The sequence below is a fragment of the Vidua macroura genome, unplaced genomic scaffold, assembly GCF_024509145.1.
Source record: "Vidua macroura isolate BioBank_ID:100142 unplaced genomic scaffold, ASM2450914v1 whyUn_scaffold_135, whole genome shotgun sequence".
NCBI classification, from domain to species: domain Eukaryota; kingdom Metazoa; phylum Chordata; class Aves; order Passeriformes; family Viduidae; genus Vidua; species Vidua macroura.
The window spans coordinates 82940-99594 of NW_026530552.1; the positions used below are offsets into that span (position 1 = coordinate 82940).

At 59.7% G+C, this 16655-nt stretch overlaps 1 protein-coding gene across 2 annotated transcripts in view; it reads right to left on the minus strand.

The window, feature by feature from the left end:
- SCARA5 (scavenger receptor class A member 5) overlaps positions 1–16655 on the minus strand; it is a 42198-nt gene that overhangs the window by 766 nt on the left and 24777 nt on the right. For both annotated transcript variants that reach the window (XM_053969213.1, XM_053969212.1), the window contains 4 exons: positions 14829–14909; positions 9051–9149; positions 4724–4786; positions 2603–2794 (listed from right to left, as the gene is read on the minus strand). In XM_053969213.1, the coding sequence (XP_053825188.1) occupies positions 2603–2794; positions 4724–4786; positions 9051–9149; positions 14829–14909 (435 nt within the window). The remainder of the gene's footprint in view (positions 1–2602; positions 2795–4723; positions 4787–9050; positions 9150–14828; positions 14910–16655) is intronic.

Genomic DNA, 16655 nt, shown 5'->3' on the forward strand with positions numbered 1-16655 from the left:
CACACGGACACCGCGGGGTTCCGGGATCCCAAAGGGATGGAATTCTGGGATCCCACATGGACACCGCGGGGTTCCGGGATCCCAAAGGAATGGAATTCCGGGATCCCACACGGACACCGCGGGGTTCTGGGATCCCACACGGACACCGCCGGGTTCCAGGATCCCAAAGGAATGGAATTCCATGGGATCCCAAATGGACACTGCGGGGTTCCGGGATTCCACACGGACACCGCGGGGTTGCGGGATCCCAAATGGATGGAATTCCATGGGATCCCACACGGACACCACCGGGTTCCGGGATCCCAAAGGGATGGAATTCCGGGATCCCACACGGACACCGCCGGGTTCCGGGATCCCAAAGGAATGGAATTCCGGGATCCCACACGGACACTGCAGAGCTCCAGGATCCCAAAGGGATGGAATTCCATGGGATCCCCCATGGACACCGCGGGGTTCCGGGATCCCAAAGGGATGGAATTCCATGGGATCCCGCACGGACACCGCAGGGTTCCGGGATCCCAAAGGGATGGAACTCCATGGGATCCCGCACGGACACCGCCGGGTTCGGGGATCCCAAAGGAATGGAATTCTGGGATCCCACATGGACACCACAGAGCTCTGGGATCCAGCATGGAGGGAATTCCATGGTTCCCACACGGACACCATGGAATTCCGGGATCCCAAAGGAATGGAATTCCGGGATCCCACATGGACACCACGGAATTCCAGGGATCCCACACGAAGGGAATTCCTGGGATTCCATAGCTATGGAATGCCATGGATCCCACAGGGCTGGAATTCCTGGGATCCCACAGGGCCGAGGGATCTGGAATATCCACGGAATATCCACAGAATATCCAGGGATCCATCTGGCCCTGGAGACCCCGGAATGCTCCAGGGCTGGGAGAGCTGGGAATGTGCAGCTGGATCGGGGAAGGATCCAGGGAATCCTTGGAGCCGCTTCCCGATCCCAAAGGGGCTCCAGGAGAGCTGGAATTTGGGGAAGGGCTGGAGGGCCAGGAGCCAGGGAATGGCTTCCAGTGGGAAAGGGGAGCTTGGGATTTTGGGATCTTGAGAAGGAATTCCCGGCTGGGCTGGAATTCCCAGAGAATCCCTGGATCCCTGGCAGTGTCCCAGGACAGGTGGGATCACCCTGGGATTGGGGTTGGAATGGGATGGGATGGAAGGTCCATGGATGCCATCCCAAACCATTCCGGAATTCTGGGATCAAGGACACTCAGGATCCATCCCGAGGGATTTTTATGGAATTTGGGGATGGAAAAGGGAAGGGAGAAACTTCCTGGAGTCCTGAATTCCCAGTGAAACCCCTGGATCCTGAAATTCCTTCTCCAGGAGGAGTCGGAATGGGGATGGATCCAATCCCGGGTTGGCAGAGCCGGGAATGGAGGGAATTCCCTGGAAAGGGGAGCCTGGGGTGGGATTTGGGACGGAATTCCCGGCTGGGCCGGAATTCCCAGAGAATCCCTGGATCCCGGGCAGTGTCCCAGGACAGACGGATGGAGCCGTGGGGGGAGGACACATCCCGAGGTCTCCTGAGGCGGGAATGAGGGACAGCAGCTCCGGAAGGTTCCGGCCGCGCTCCCAGAGGCCGGAGCTCCGAGGAATTACGGGATCTCCATCCCGGCACGGGATCCCCGGGATCATCCATCCCACCCCCATCCCCCAGACCCCAAATCCCGAATCCCCGTCCCGGGGAACATCTCCCGGAGCTCCAGCGGGGTCGGGAAGGTCCCGGTTCCCCGTGGGTTCCTCGGGATGGTGACGTTCCTGATCCCGGTCCCACTCCCGATGCTGATCCCGATCCTGATCCCAGTCCCGATCCCAATCCCAAACCTGGTCCCAATCCCAATCCCGATCCCTATCCCCATCCCGATCCTGGTCCTGATCCCGATCCCAATCCCAATCTAAATCCCGATCCCGATCCTGATCCCGATCCCAATCCTGATCCCGGTCCTGATCCCGGTCCCGATCTTGATCCCAGTCCCAATCCCGATCCTGTTCCTGATCCCAATCCCGATCCTGGTCCTGGTCCCGATCCTGATCCCAATCCCCATCCCAATCCCCATCCCCATCCCGATCCCCATCCCCGTCCCGATCCCCATCCCAATCCCGATTCCAATCCCGATCCCGATCCCGATTCCGTTCCCGATCCCAATCCCCATCCCAATCCCGATCCCAATCCCGATCCCGATCTCGATCCCGATCCTGGTCCCAATCCCCATCCCCATCCCCATCCCAATCCCGCTCCTGATCCCAATCCCGATCCCCATCCCAATCCCGATTCCAATCCCGATCCCAATCCCGATTCCCATCCCAATCCCGATCCCGATCCCGATCCCGATCCTGATCCCAGTCCCAATCCCGATCCCGGTCCCAATCCCCATCCCCATCCCCATCCCCATCCCCATCCCCATCCCCATCCCGCTCCCGATCCTGATCCCGATCCCGCTCCCGATCCCGTTCCTGTTCCCGATCCTGATCCCGATCCCGCTCCCGCTCCCAATGCCACTCCCGCTCCCGATCCCGTTCCCGCTCCCGATCCCGCTCCCGTTCCCGCTCCCGCTCCCGCGGCGCTGCGCACCTTGGCCGAAGCGCGCCATGCGGAAGACGTCGGCGGCGCCGGGGAAGCCGAGCATGCGGCACGCCACGTCGCCGTCGCGGCCGTCCCAGCCGTCGTCGCAGACCGAGCCCCAGCGGCGCTCGTGGAAGATCTCCAGGCGCCCCTCGTGCGCCCCCGAGCCGTTCACCAGCCGCACCGAGCCCTCGGCCGGGGCTGCGCCGGGGACAGCGCCAGGGACAGAGACCGTGGGGACAGAGACCGTGGGGACAGAGACCGTGGGGACAGAGACCGTGGGGACAGCGCCAGGGACAGAGACCGTGGGGACAATGGCCATGGGGACAGAGCCAGGGACAGAGACCGTGGGGACAGAGACCGTGGGGACAGCGCCAGGGACAGAGACCGTGGGGACAGAGACTGTGGGGACAATGGCCATGGGGACAGCGCCAGGGACAGCGACCGTGGGGACAGCGCCAGGGACAGAGACCGTGGGGACAGAGACCGTGGGGACAATGGCCATGGGGAAAGAGCCAGGGACAGCGGCCCTGGGGACAGAGACCGTGGGGACAGAGCCAGGGACAGCGTCAGGGACAGCGGCCGTGGGGACAGAGACCGTGGGGACAGCGGCCATGGGGACACCGTGTCAGGGACAGTGTCAGGGACAGCGGCCGTGGGGACAGCGGCCGTGAGGACAGCGTGTCAGGGACAGCGCCAGGGACAGCGGCCGTGGGGACAGAGCCAGGGACAGCGGCCGTGGGGACAGAGACCGTGGGGACAGAGACCGTGGGGACACCGGCCATGGGGACAGCGTCAGGGACAGCGGCCGTGGGGACACCAGCCATGGGGAGACCAGCCATGGGGACAGTGGCCATGGGGACACCGTGTCAGGGACAGCGGCCATGGGGACACTGCATCAGGGACAGCAGCCGTGGGAACAGCGGCCGTGGGGACAGCGGCCGTGGGAACAGCGCGTCAGGGACAGCGGCCATGGGGATGTCGGCCTTGGGGACAGCGGCCGTGGGGACAACGGCCATGGGGACAGCGGCCGTGGGGACAGCGGCCATGGGGACAGCGGCCGTGGGGACAGCGGCCATGGGGACAGCGGCCGTGGGGACAGCGGCCGTGGGGACAGCGCGTCAGGGACAGCGGCCGTGGGGATGTTGGCCGTGGGGACAGCGGCCATGGGGACATCAGCCATGGTGGCATCATCCATGGTGACAGCCGCAGGGGTTGTGACATCCCCAGGCATGGCGCCATCTCCAAGGGATGGTTCCATCCATGGTCCCAAGGGATGTCCTTGGAATGCCAGGGGGAATGTCCCCAAGGAGCGACATCCCTGGAATTCCATGGGGAATGTCCCCAAGCTGGGATGTCCCGAGGCTGGGATGTCCTTGGAATTCCATGGGGAATGTCCCCAAGGAGCGACATCCCTGGAATTCCATGGGGAATGTCCCCAAGGAGCAACATCCCTGCAATTCCATGGGGAATATCCCCAGGCTGGGATGTCCCGAGGCTGGGATGTCCTTGGAATTGCATGGGGAATGTCCCCAAGGAGTGACATCCCTGGAATGCCAGGGGGAATGTCCCCAAACTGGATGTCCCTGGAATTGCATGGGGAATGTCCCCAAGGAGCAACATCCCTGGAATTCCATGGGGAATGTCCCCAGGCTGGGGTGTCCCTGGAATTCCACGGGGAATGTCCCCAAGCTGGGATGTCCCGAGGCTGGGATGTCCTTGGAATTCCAGGGGGAATGTCCCCAAGGAGCGACATCCCTGGGATTCCATGGGGAATGTCCCCAAACTGGATGTCCCTGGAATTCCATGGGGAATGTCCCCAGGCTGGGGTGTCCCTGGAATTCCATGGGGAATGTCCCCAAGGAGTGACATCCCTGGAATTCCATGGGGAATGTCCCCAGGGAGCAACTTGAGGACACCTCCGGCATTCCCGCCCTCCTCCCTCCGCCATTCCCGGTCCTTTCCCGTTCCCGCTGTCCCTCCCACCTTCCCCGGCTCCGGCTCCCCCTGGCCCGGGCAGGAGAACCCCGGGATGGTTTTCCCAGCCTGGGGAATTCCTCTTTGCAGCAGGAATTTCCCCTCCCCGGGCTCCCAATTCCCAAAAAAGCTCCCCAAGATGCGGGAACTCACCGGTGCCACCAGCAGCTCCTCGGTCCCCCTTGTCCCCCTTGTCCCCCTTGGGGCCGCGCTCGCCTGCCGAGAGAAGAGCCGGAATTCTTGGGATTTCCCAAAATCGGGAAATCCCAGAAATCCCCCGGGAGCCCGTCCTGCGGGCGGAGGGCAGGCGAAGGAATTCCAGGTGCTCCCGGAATTCCTGACTGCAGATCCCATCAAGGGCAGCAAAAGCCTGGATTTCGGGGTGAAATTCCCGGTTTGGGGGCGGAAAATCCCGTTCGGGGTTAAAAGCGCCTCATTTGGGGGCGAGGGATGGGCATTCCCAAATCCCTGCGGAAGCACCAAGCCGGCATCCATGGAAACGGGCGACGCCAGGGGGTCGGGAGCAGCTGGATAAACATTCCCGCCCCTTGGATATCCCGGGAATGATCCAATATCCCAGAGCTGCTTTAATATCCCGTTAATGACCTCACTAACGAGCGAGCTCGGACATTCCTTGGCTCTGCCGGAGCCTCCTCCTCCCTCATTCCCAGCTTTTCCAGGCGGGACTGGAGACTTGGATTTGCCTGGCCCGATCCCAAGGAAAAGCTCAGGGATGCTCCGGCCTCCGGGAACAACAAACAACACCCGAAAATCCGGGAGAAGGGAAAACACGGGAGGCGAAACGATCCCAAAAAAGGCAGAGCTGGGCAGGAAATTCCGGCCCTCGCCCTGGGAGGCTCCGGGCGAGCGGGATTGGTCCCGCGGGATGTGTGGGATGGGGGAAAGGGCCTGGAGCTGATGGGATCCAGATGGAAACGCCCGGGAATGGGGCCAGGCTCCCGGCTCGGGATGGGGTCGGGACGCTGCAGCAGCCCCTGCTCCTCACATCCAGAAATCGGGATCGGGAAGCGGCAATTCCGGGCTTGGGGTGGGTTTGTCCCCAAAGAGGGGCGGGGGAGAGGTTGGAGCGATCCCGGGAAACGGATTTGTCCTGGGATGATCCCGAAGTCGGGGCAGCAGGAAAAGGGGGACGGCCCCACCTGCGGAGCTGCTCCAGCTCCGGGACCCTGACTCGGGAAGGAGAAATTCCAGAGGAGGCCGTGGAGATCTGCTGGATCCCGGCTGGGAGAGCTGGGAATGTGCAGCTGGATCGGGGAAGGATCCAGGGAATCCTCGGAGCCGCTCCCCGATCCCAAAGGGGCTCCAGGAGAGCTGGAATTTGGGGAAGGGCTGGAGGGCCAGGAGCCAGGGAATGGCTTCCAGTGGGAAAGGGGAGCTTGGGATTTTGGGATCTTGGGAAGGAATTCCCGGCTGGGCTGGAATTCCCAGAGAATCCCCGGATCCCTGGCAGTGTCCAAGGAAAGGCTGGAGCAGCCTGGGATGGTGGGATTGGAATGGGATGGGATTGAAGATCCATGGATCCCACCCAAACCATTCCGGGATTCTGGGATCAAGGACACTCAGGATCCATCCCGAGGGATTTTTATGGAATTTGGGGATGGAAAAGGGAAGGGAGACACTTCCTGGAGCCCCAAATTCCCAGTGAAGCCCCTGGATCCCAAAATTCCTTCCCAGAGAGGAGTCGGGTTGGGGCTGGATCCAATGCCAGGGCTGGGAGAGCTGGGAATGTGCAGCTGGATCGGGGAAGGATCCAGGGAATCCTTGGAGCCGCTTCCCAATCCCAAAGGGGCTCCAGGAGAGCTGGAATTTGGGGAAGGGCTGGAGGGCCAGGAGCCAGGGAATGGCTTCCAGTGGGAAAGGGGAGCTTGGGATTTTGGGATCTTGGGAAGGAATTCCCGTCTGGGCTGGAATTCCCAGAGAATCCCTGGCAGTGTCCCAGGAAAGGTTGCAGCAGCCTGGGATCGTGGAATGTGGAAAAGGATTCCCGTCCTAAAATCCCAAATCCCCGACTTGTCCCGGTTTCCGTCACCACTCCGAGGGCAGCAGCGATCCGGGAATCCCGGAATGGTTTGGCTGGGAAGGGACCTTCAATCCCACCCCATTCCAACCCCGACACCTCCCGCTCTTCCCAGGGTGCTCCGACCTTTCCCGGGACATTCCCAGGGATCCAGGGGCAGCCACGGCTTCTCCATCTCCTTCCTCCCCCCTTTTCCCAACTCTCCCCTCTTCCCAGGAATTTCCTGGTGGGAATAACTCGGTGACTTCACCTCCTGAGGTGTCGGGGCTGGAGAAGATCCCCAAAAATGGGATCAAATTCCCGGAGAGCCTGGAAGGAGCCTCGGGGCTGGGACAGAGCCCGGGAATTCGGGAGAAGCCTCTCCCGCTCCGTCCCGCCCGGGGCCTTCCCCCAGCGACCATCAAAGCGTTCCAGGCCATTTTCCCATCTTTTTTTTTTGGGATTGGGCACAAAACGTAGGCCCAGACACAGTGACAGAGACCCTCAGCTCTTCCCATGGATCTGCAGGGATGGATGGGTCCCAAAATCTTGGGAAAAGCCCCAGGAGAATCCCCCAGTCCCCGTTTTCCCAGGTGGAATCCGGTTCTGGCTCCAGGAACATTCCCAGAAAACTCCGCCCTGGGGATGTTCCGGAAGGAGTCTTCTCTTATCCCCTCAAATTTTCCCTAAATTCCGACCCCACCTTGGATTTTTCCTGCTCTTTCCTCCTGAGCGTATTCCCTGCACGACCTTGTCCATGGAAAAGCAGGGAGGGCGGGCCTGCCCTCGCTTCCCAGGATAATTTTTCCCACTTGGAAATGAGGAAAAAAATCCTGAACTGGGGTCATTTTGAGGAAAAATCCATCAAAAACGGGAAAACACCAAGGAGGAAAAGGACTTGGAGCTGCTCCCGGCGAGGTTTAAACCTGGGATTTTCCATGAGGAGGCTCCTGCACACCTAAAACCCCCACCCCAGGATTCCTGGGATGCAATTCCCGAGGAACCGAGGGCTCCTGTGCTCGGCGGGAAGTCCTTGGAGAAGGGTCCTGCAGAAATCCGGGATTTAAGGCAAAGCCTGGCTTTGGATCCGTGCCCGGCTCCGGGCCTGTTTCCCGTAAATTCCAGAGAATCCCATAAACTGCCCGATCGCTGCCAGAGGGGTTGGGATTTCATTGGAAAAGGGGTCGGATGAAGCCCCGGATCCGACATTCCCCACCTCCGGGGGACAGCTGGGACACTGTGGGACACCTGGGATGGGACCTGGGAATGGCTTGGAGCTCTTCATGGAATTGTTGATGTTGGAAAAGCCCTCAGAGGCCATCGGGTCCTGGGGTGGGGCCCCCATTCCCGAGGGATCCAAATCCGTGGGGATGTGCCGCTCGGAGATGCGGATCAGGGGTGGGAATGGCTGGACTCGGAGGACTTTTCCAGCCTCAACAATTCCATGATTCCTTGGCCAGCAAATCCGGCATCCCAACCCAGCCAGCCGGGGATTTTTGGGATCATTTTCTGGATTTAAGGAGCTCTTGGTGTGGGCCAGTGAGAAAATCCCAACGTTCCTGGTGCTCCGGGGATGTGTCCAGGGGTTTTCCAACCTCCTGGAGCAAGCTGGGATAGTGGAAGATGTGGAAGGGCGTGGAATTCAAGGATCTTTAGGGTTCCTTCCCACCCAATCCCAATCCCATCCCGATCCCGATCCCAATTCCAATTCCAATCCCAATTCCAATTCCAATTCCAATCCCAATCCTAATCCCAATCCCAATCCTAATCCCAATCCCAATCCCAATTCCAATTCCAATTCCAATCCCAATTCCAATTCCAATTCCAATCCCAATTCCAATCCGAATTCCAATTCCAATTCCAATTCCAATCCCAACCCCAATCCCAATCCGAATCCCAATTCCAATCCCAATCCCAATCCCAAACCCCTCCAGGTTTCTGTTCCCTACAACTCCCAGCTCTTCCCGGCGTGTTTTCCCTTCCTGCCTCCCCAGCAGGAATTTTGAGGCACAAAGGGCATTTTTTGGGGGTTTTCAATCCTGGTTCTGGTGGCAGCCGGGAATTTCCTGTCCCAGGTGCCCAGGGACGGCCGTGTCCCACTAAATCCCGACTTCCCGCTCCCACAGTTTTCCCAGGGGCATGGGAAACCGCAGCGAGCCTGGAACGCCCCGGGAAACAGCCAGGAGATTATTCCCAAATCCCTGCCGGGGCCAGGCGCGGGAGCACAGCCCGGGAGGTCCCCACGGAGCCCCACGGAACGGGAGCACATCCCAAATCCGCCCGTTCCCTCCGCGGCGGAACGCTGTCGGCGCGGGGATTGTCGGGATTCCCGTTCCTGCGGGAGATCCGCGTGGTTCCCGAGCCAGAGGATCCCCCCGGTCTCCCTCCCGGGGCTCCGGCCCTCGCCCCGGGATCTCCAGAGCCCGTCCGCTCCGGGATTCCCGCCGGGATCCGCGCCCCTACCTTTGAATCCGCGCGTTCCCGCGGGACCGCGAGGGCCGAGCTCTCCCTGGTCCCCCTTCAATCCGCGCGGGCCGGGCGGTCCCCGCTCCCCGGGCAGCCCTGGAATGAGGACCAGGACACAAAATGAGCCGGCTCCGGTGGAATTCCGCAGTCCCGATGGGCCTGGGAGCTCCAGGAGACCCCGGATTCATCCGGCCCATCCTTCTCCTGAGCTTCCCCGGGAGCCAGGACGGATTTATCCGGGCGCCGAGGAATTTCCGAGCATCCTTTGGCCGGGATGGAGGTGAACCGGGCTGCAAAGCTGGAGAACAAGGAAGGAAAACCAGGATCCATCCCAAGGAATTGGGATGTGTCCCCCGAGAGCCCCAGGTCTCCGGAATCCGTGTTGTCCAAAGGGTTGGATGTGTGTTGGAGAAAGAGGTGGATGGAACCCCCGGTGTGAGCGTTCCCCAACTCTGGGAGGTGGGAACTGGGGCTGGAGTTTGGGAATTCCTTCACAGGGGACACAGCCAAACCTTGGAGGTCACCTCCATCCACCTGGACCTGGACGCGGACCCAGATCTGGATCTGCTCCTGGACCTGGACCTGGACCTGGACCTGGACCTGGACCTGGACCTGAACCTGGACCTGGACCTGGACCTGGACATGGATTTGGATCTGCTCCTGGACCTGGACCTGGACCTGGGCCTGGACCTGGACCTGAACCTGGACCTGGACCTGGACCTGGACCTAGACCTTGGCCTGATCTGGATCTGGACCTGGACCTGGACCTGGATCTGGACCTGGACCTGGACCTGGACCTGGACTTGGACCTGGATCTGGACCTGGCCCTGAACCTGAACCTGGACCTGGACCTGGACCTAAACCTGGACATGGATTTGGATCTGCTCCTAGACCTGGACCGGGATGTGGATCTGGACCTGGTCCAAGACCCAGATCTGGACATGGATCTGCTCCAAGACCTGGACCTGGACCTGGGCCTGGATCTGGACCCAGACCCAGATCTGGATCTGGACCTGGGCCGGGATCTGGATCTGATCCTGGACCCGGACCTTGACCTGGATCCACTTGTGGATCTGATCCTGGTCCTGGTCCTGAAACTGGACCTGGATCCGGGCCTGCATCTGGACTTGGATCTGGACCTGGACCTGCATCCGGACCTGGGCCCCAGCCAGGACCTGGATCTGGATCTGGATCTGGATCTGGACTTGGATCTGGACCTGGACCTGCATCCGGACCTGGACCCCAGCCAGGACCTGGATCTGGATCTGGATCCAGATGTGGCTCCAGGGTGGGGGGAAGGACCCTGTGCCGGAGACGGGATCTGCTGGCACTGGGGACGATCCCGGGGCAGAGATCCAGCAGGGACTGATCCCAGGGATGATCCCATGGAGCGATCCAGCAGGGACTGATCCCGGGGATGATCCCTTGGAAAGATCCAGGAGGGACTGATCCCAGGGATGATCCCACGGAGCGATCCAGCAGGGACTGATCCCAGGGATGATCCCATGGAGCGATCCAGCAGGGATTGACTGATTCCAGGGATGATCCCATGGAGCGATCCAGCAGGGACTGATCCCAGGGATGATCCCATGGAGCGATCCAGCAGGGACTGATCCCGGGGATGATCCCTTGGAAAGATCCAGGAGGGACTGATCCCAGGGATGATCCCACGGAGCGATCCAGCAGGGACTGATCCCAGGGATGATCCCATGGAGCGATCCAGCAGGGATTGACTGATTCCAGGGATGATCCCATGGAGCGATCCAGCAGGGACTGATCCCAGGGATGATCCCATGGAGCAATCCAGCAGGGACTGATCCCAGGGATGATCCCATTGAATGATCCAGCAGGGACTGATCCCAAGCCTGGGGGTGATCCCATGGAGCGATCCAGCAGGGACTGATCCCAGGGATGATCCCATGGAGCGATCCAGCAGGGACTGATCCCGGGGATGATCCCATGGAGCGATCCAGCAGGGACTGATCCCAGGGATGATCCCACGGAATGATCCAGCAGGGACTGATCCCAGGGATAATCCCATGGAGGGATCCAGTAAGGACTGATCCCGGGGATGATCCCACGGAGCGATCCAGCAGGGACTGATCCCGGGGATGATCCCATGGAGCGATCCAGCAGGGACTGATCCCAGGGATGATCCCACGGAATGATCCAGCAGGGACTGATCCCAGGGATAATCCCATGGAGGGATCCAGCAGGGACTGATCCCAGGGATGATCCCATGGAGCGATCCAGCAGGGACTGATCCCGGGGATGATCCCACGGAGCGATCCAGCAGGGACTGATCCCGGGGATGATCCATGGGATGATCCAGCAGGGACTGATCCCGGGGATGATCCCATGGAGCGATCCAGCAGGGACTGATCCCGGGGATGATCCCATGGAGCGATCCAGCAGGGATTGACTGATTCCAGGGATGATCCCATGGAGCGATCCAGCAGGGATTGACTGATTCCAGGGATGATCCCATGGAGCGATCCAGCAGGGACTGATCCCAGGGATGATCCCATGGAGCGATCCAGCAGGGACTGATCCCGGGGATGATCCCATGGAGGGATCCAGCAGGGACTGATCCCAGGGATGATCCCATGGAGCGATCCAGCAGGGACTGATCCCGGGGATGATCCCACGGAATGATCCAGCAGGGACTGATCCTGGGGATGATCCCATTGAATGATCCAGCAGGGACTGATCCCGAGCCTGGGGGTGATCCCATGGAGCGATCCAGCAGGGACTGATCCCAGGGATGATCCCACGGAATGATCCAGCAGGGACTGATCCCAGGGATGATCCCATGGAGGGATCCCTGGATCCCCTGGGCACTGCTGCTCCCGCCCTTCCTGGGCCGGGCTTTTCCAAACTTTGTCACCATTTTCCTCCGGTTTACGAGATAAAAAAATCCTCCTGGAGGAATTCCAGCCCCAGCTCCGGCGGGGATTATTCCCAGCTCCAACCTTTCCCTGCTGTGCCCATCCCGAGGAGGGATCAGGACCTGGATTTCGGCGTGGCGGGGGCAGGAGGGTGGATTTTCCATGGAAAAGGGGATTTTCCAGGGATACACCTGAACCCGACCTTCTCGGATCCAAAGGGTCGTGCCTGCATCCTGAAAAACTCCGGGAAAAGACCTAAAAATCGTGGCTCTTCCCACAACTCCTCCTGAAGGTGGACCCTCCTGGGATTGCTTTGTTTTTCTGTTTGAATAAGAAAAAAAAAAAAAAAAAAACGGGGGAAAAAAAGGGAAAACCAGGGAAAAGAGCCAATGTAATTCTGAGGGCTGTTACACCCAAGAAAAACAACCACGGGTCCGTCAGCACCAGAAATTCCAGCTGGAGGGAGAGGGAACACGGGCAGCTGCAGGGGCTGGCCGAGGGAGATCGGATTTCCAGGCTGGCTCTGCCTCGCTGGGCTGGGCCTGGGAAGGAGCGATCCCAAAATCCCAGGGTTTGAGCCCAAAGCAGTCCCAGCAAGGCCGCGGTGCCTCAGAATCCTTGGAGCAGAGGATTCCAGGCATGGATCTGGAGCTGGGGCTGCAGCTGGGGCTGGAGCTGGGTCCGGGTCTGAATCTGAGTCTGGGCCCAGATCTGGACCTGGGTCTGAGTCTGGGTCTGGATCTGGATCTAGGTCAGGATCTTGGTCTGGGTCTGGGTCTGGGTCTAGGTCCAGATCTGGATCTGGGTATGGGTCTGGATCTAGATCTAGGTCAGGATCTGGATCTGGCTATGGGTCTGGATCTAGATCTAGGTCAGGATCTGGGTCTGCGTCTGGGTCTGGGTCTGGATCTAGATCTAGGTCAGGATCTGGGTCTGGGTCTGGGTCTGGGTCTGGGTCTGGATCTAGATCTAGGTCAGGATCTGGGTCTGGGTCTGGGTCTGGGTCTGGGTCTGGATCTAGATCTAGGTCAGGATCTGGGTCTCGGTCTGGGTCTAGGTCCAGATCTGGGTCTGGATCTGGTCTGGGTCTGGGTCTGGATCAGGATCAGGATTTTGGTCTGGGTCTGGGTCAGGATCTTGTTCTGGGTTTGGGTCTAGGTCGAGATCTGAGTCTGGATATGGTTCTGGAGCTGGAGCTGGGTCTGGTTCTGGTTTTGATTCTGGTTCTGGGTCTGGAGCTGGATCAGGATCTTGGTCTGGGTCTGGGTCTAGGTCTGGATCTGGATCTGGATCTGGATCTAGTTCTGGTTCTGGTTCTGGGTCTGGATCAGGGTCTGGGTCTGGATCAGGGTCTATGCCTGAATCAAGATCTGGATCTGGGTCTGGATCTGAGTCTAGATCTGGATCTAGTTCTGGTTCTGGGACTGGATCTGGATCTGGGTCTGGGTCTGGGTCTGGGTCTGGGTCTGGATCAGGATCAGAATCTGGGTCTGGGTCTGGGTCTGGGTCTGGGTCTGGGTCTGGAGCTGGAGCTGCCTCTGACATCCAGAGTTCTGTGGGGTGGATTTGGAGCAGGGGATAACAGGGATTGGTCTGGATCTGGTCCTAGACCTGGTCCTGGACCTTGACCTGGACCTGAATGCAGACCTGATCCTGAAACTGGTCCTGGTCCTGGATCTGGACCTGGTCTTGAACCTGGATGTGGATCCAGATCTGAATCTGGACCTGAATCTGCTCCTGGACCTTGACCAGGTCTCGCACATTGAACTGGACACGGATCTGGGTCGACATCTGGGCCTGGACTTGGGCCTTCACCTGGGCTTAGACCTGGACCTGAACCTGGATCCAAACTTTGACCTGGATGTGAGACCTGGACCTGGTCCTGGACCTTGACCTGGACCCGGAGCCACATCTGGGCCTGGATCTGGACCTGGATGTGAATCCAAACCCAGACCTGGACCTGGTCCTGGACCTTGACCTTGACCTGGACCCACATCTGGGCCTGGATCTGGACCTGGATGTGAATCCAAACCCAGACCTGGACCTGGTCCTGGACCTTGACCTGGACCCGGAGCCACATCTGGACCGGGATCTGGACCTGGATGTGAATCCAAACCCAGACCTGGACCTGGTCCTGGACCTTGACCTGGACCCGGAGCCACATCTGGGCCTGGATCTGGACCTGGATGTGAATCCAAACCTGGTCCTGGCGCTGGCCCTGGAGCTCCATCCTGCGGGATCCCAGCGGATCCCTGCTCCCGGCGGGATGGATCCCGTCACCTCCGCGGGACAGGGCTGTCCCCGGGGGGATCCTGCCCCACCTCCGTGCCATTCCCGGCCTTTGGAAGCACAGCAGCATTCCCAGGTTTCCCTCAAATCAGAAACAGCTGGAGCCAAGTCTTCCTCGGGGTGGGAATGTCCTCTGCTGGCTCCCAATGGAATTCCTCCCCAGAACAATGGAATTAAGAAGGGGAGGGGGGGGATGGGAAAATCGGCTTTGCTGACGTCGGAAAAAGAAAATTCTGGAAAAATCTCAGAGCCAAGGCCCCTCTGCCGGGTTCCCGGGATCTGCCGGAGGGATCCAGCAGCAATTCCAGCCCTGGTGCCTTGGAAGGCTCACTCTGGGCATGGGGCGGCCAATTCCCGCTCCAGCCTGGCTGGGACACCCTGGAAATCTGGGAATAACAGCGTGGATTTCCCGGAGCCGGGTGGGCGATGACGTTTTCCCCCTCCAGGATGGGCGTTCCAGGATCCATCCTCGTGTCCCTCAGGAGCTGGGACATCCCAAGGGACGGGTCGGGAGTTGTCCCGTTGGGTTTGGGTCAGCCGGGTTATTTCAGGATGGGATTTTGGGGGATTTTGTGGACACCGGGAACGTTTTCCTTACCTCGGAGCCCGGGAAGGCCGGGAAGGCCGGGCTCTCCCTCCATCCCTTCCGTGCCTCGGTCTCCTTTGGGTCCCGGCGGCCCTGGAACACAACGGGAATCACATCCCGGAGTCGGGAATGTGCAGCAGGAGCGGGAGAGCCAGGGATCGCCGAGAAACGCGGGAACAAAGCGGGCACAAGTCTGCCGGGGCAGTTCTCCATGGTTTTAAACTTCCGGGAATTGTTTGGGTCTTAAATCCCAAACTGGATTCCACCAACCTGCTCCAAGTGCCAGGAAAATTCACCTGGAAGCTCCACCTTGAGCGCGACTCCGGGAATTTTCCTTTAGACCAAAAGCCGGGACATTCCCAAGGAAATCATTGCAAAAAAATCAGGGAAAATACTCATTTTGGGAATGTTCACAGAATCCTGGAATTTTGGGGGCTGGAAAGGATTTTAAGGATCATCCAAGGGCAGGGACACTTTCCATTTGTCCAGCTGGGATGATCCTCTGGGAATTCTGGAGATGACCCTTGAGGAGAGGATTGACAGCAGGATTTCGGTAAAATCCCAGGAACGCGCAGGAAATCCCAATCCCAGGTTTTTTATCCCTCACCCTGCAAAGGGTCAAATCCCGAAAGCTGAAAAATAATCGGGAGCCAAAAGAATGGGAAGAAGGAATTTGAAGAGAAAAATAACGGGGGGAAAAAATATTCCTGGGATAAGAGAAAACAGGGCAGGGAAAGGCCGGGAAGGGTCGTTCCCACCCATGCCGGGGGAGGACTGGGAAGTGTTTTCCCGGAAATCCTAAAAGCCGGGAACTCGGGAAGCTGAGATCCAGGCAGGAAAGAGCAGGGATTTGTTTTAATGGATCAGGAATTGGGATCTGGGAACGTTCTGAAGGAATCCGTGAGATCCGGAGTGGGATCTGGAGTGGGATCCGGAGTGGGACCCGCAGCGGGATCCGCAGTGGGATCCAGAGTGGGATCCACAGTAGGATCCGGAGTGGGATCCGCAGTGGGCTCTGCAGTGGGATCGCAGTGGGATCTGGAATGGGATCCGCAGTGGGATCTGGAATGTGATCTGCAGCGGGATCCGGAGTGGGATCCTGACCCACATCAAGGTTGGGGAACATCCCGGGCCGGAGACGGTTTGGGATAGGAAAGGGCGATGGGAAATATGGAATTCCTGGCCCTGGCTGCATCTTCCCCGGGGAATGAACAGCGCCGGGGCTGAGGGGATGGAGGGACGGACTCCGGATCCCGGGGATGGACCCCAGATCCCGGGAATGGACTGCGGATCCTGAGAACGGACCCCAGATCTGGGGAATGAGCCCCAGATCCCGGGAATGGACTCTGGATCCCAGGAATGAGGCCCAGATCCTGGGAATGAACCCCAGATCCCTGGAATGGACCCTGGATCTCAGGGATAGACTCCGGATCCTGGGAATGAACCCCAAACCTTGGGATGGACCCCAGACCCTTGGGATGGACCCCAAACCTTGGGGTGGATCCCAGACCTTGGGATGGACTCCAGACTTTGGGATGGATCCCAGACCCTGGGATGGATCCCAGACCCCAGGGATGGACCCCAGACTTTGGGATGGATCACAGACCTTGGGACGGACCCCAGACCTTTGGGATGGATCCCAGACTTTGGGATGGACCCCAAACCTTGGGATGGATCCCAGACCCTTGGGATGGATTCCAGACCTTGGGATGGACCCCAGACCTTGGGAAGGACCCCAGACCTTGGGATGGATCCCAAACCTTGGGATGGATCCCAGACCTTGGGATGGATCGCAGACCTTGGTATGGACCCCAGACCCCAGGGATGGACCCCAAACCT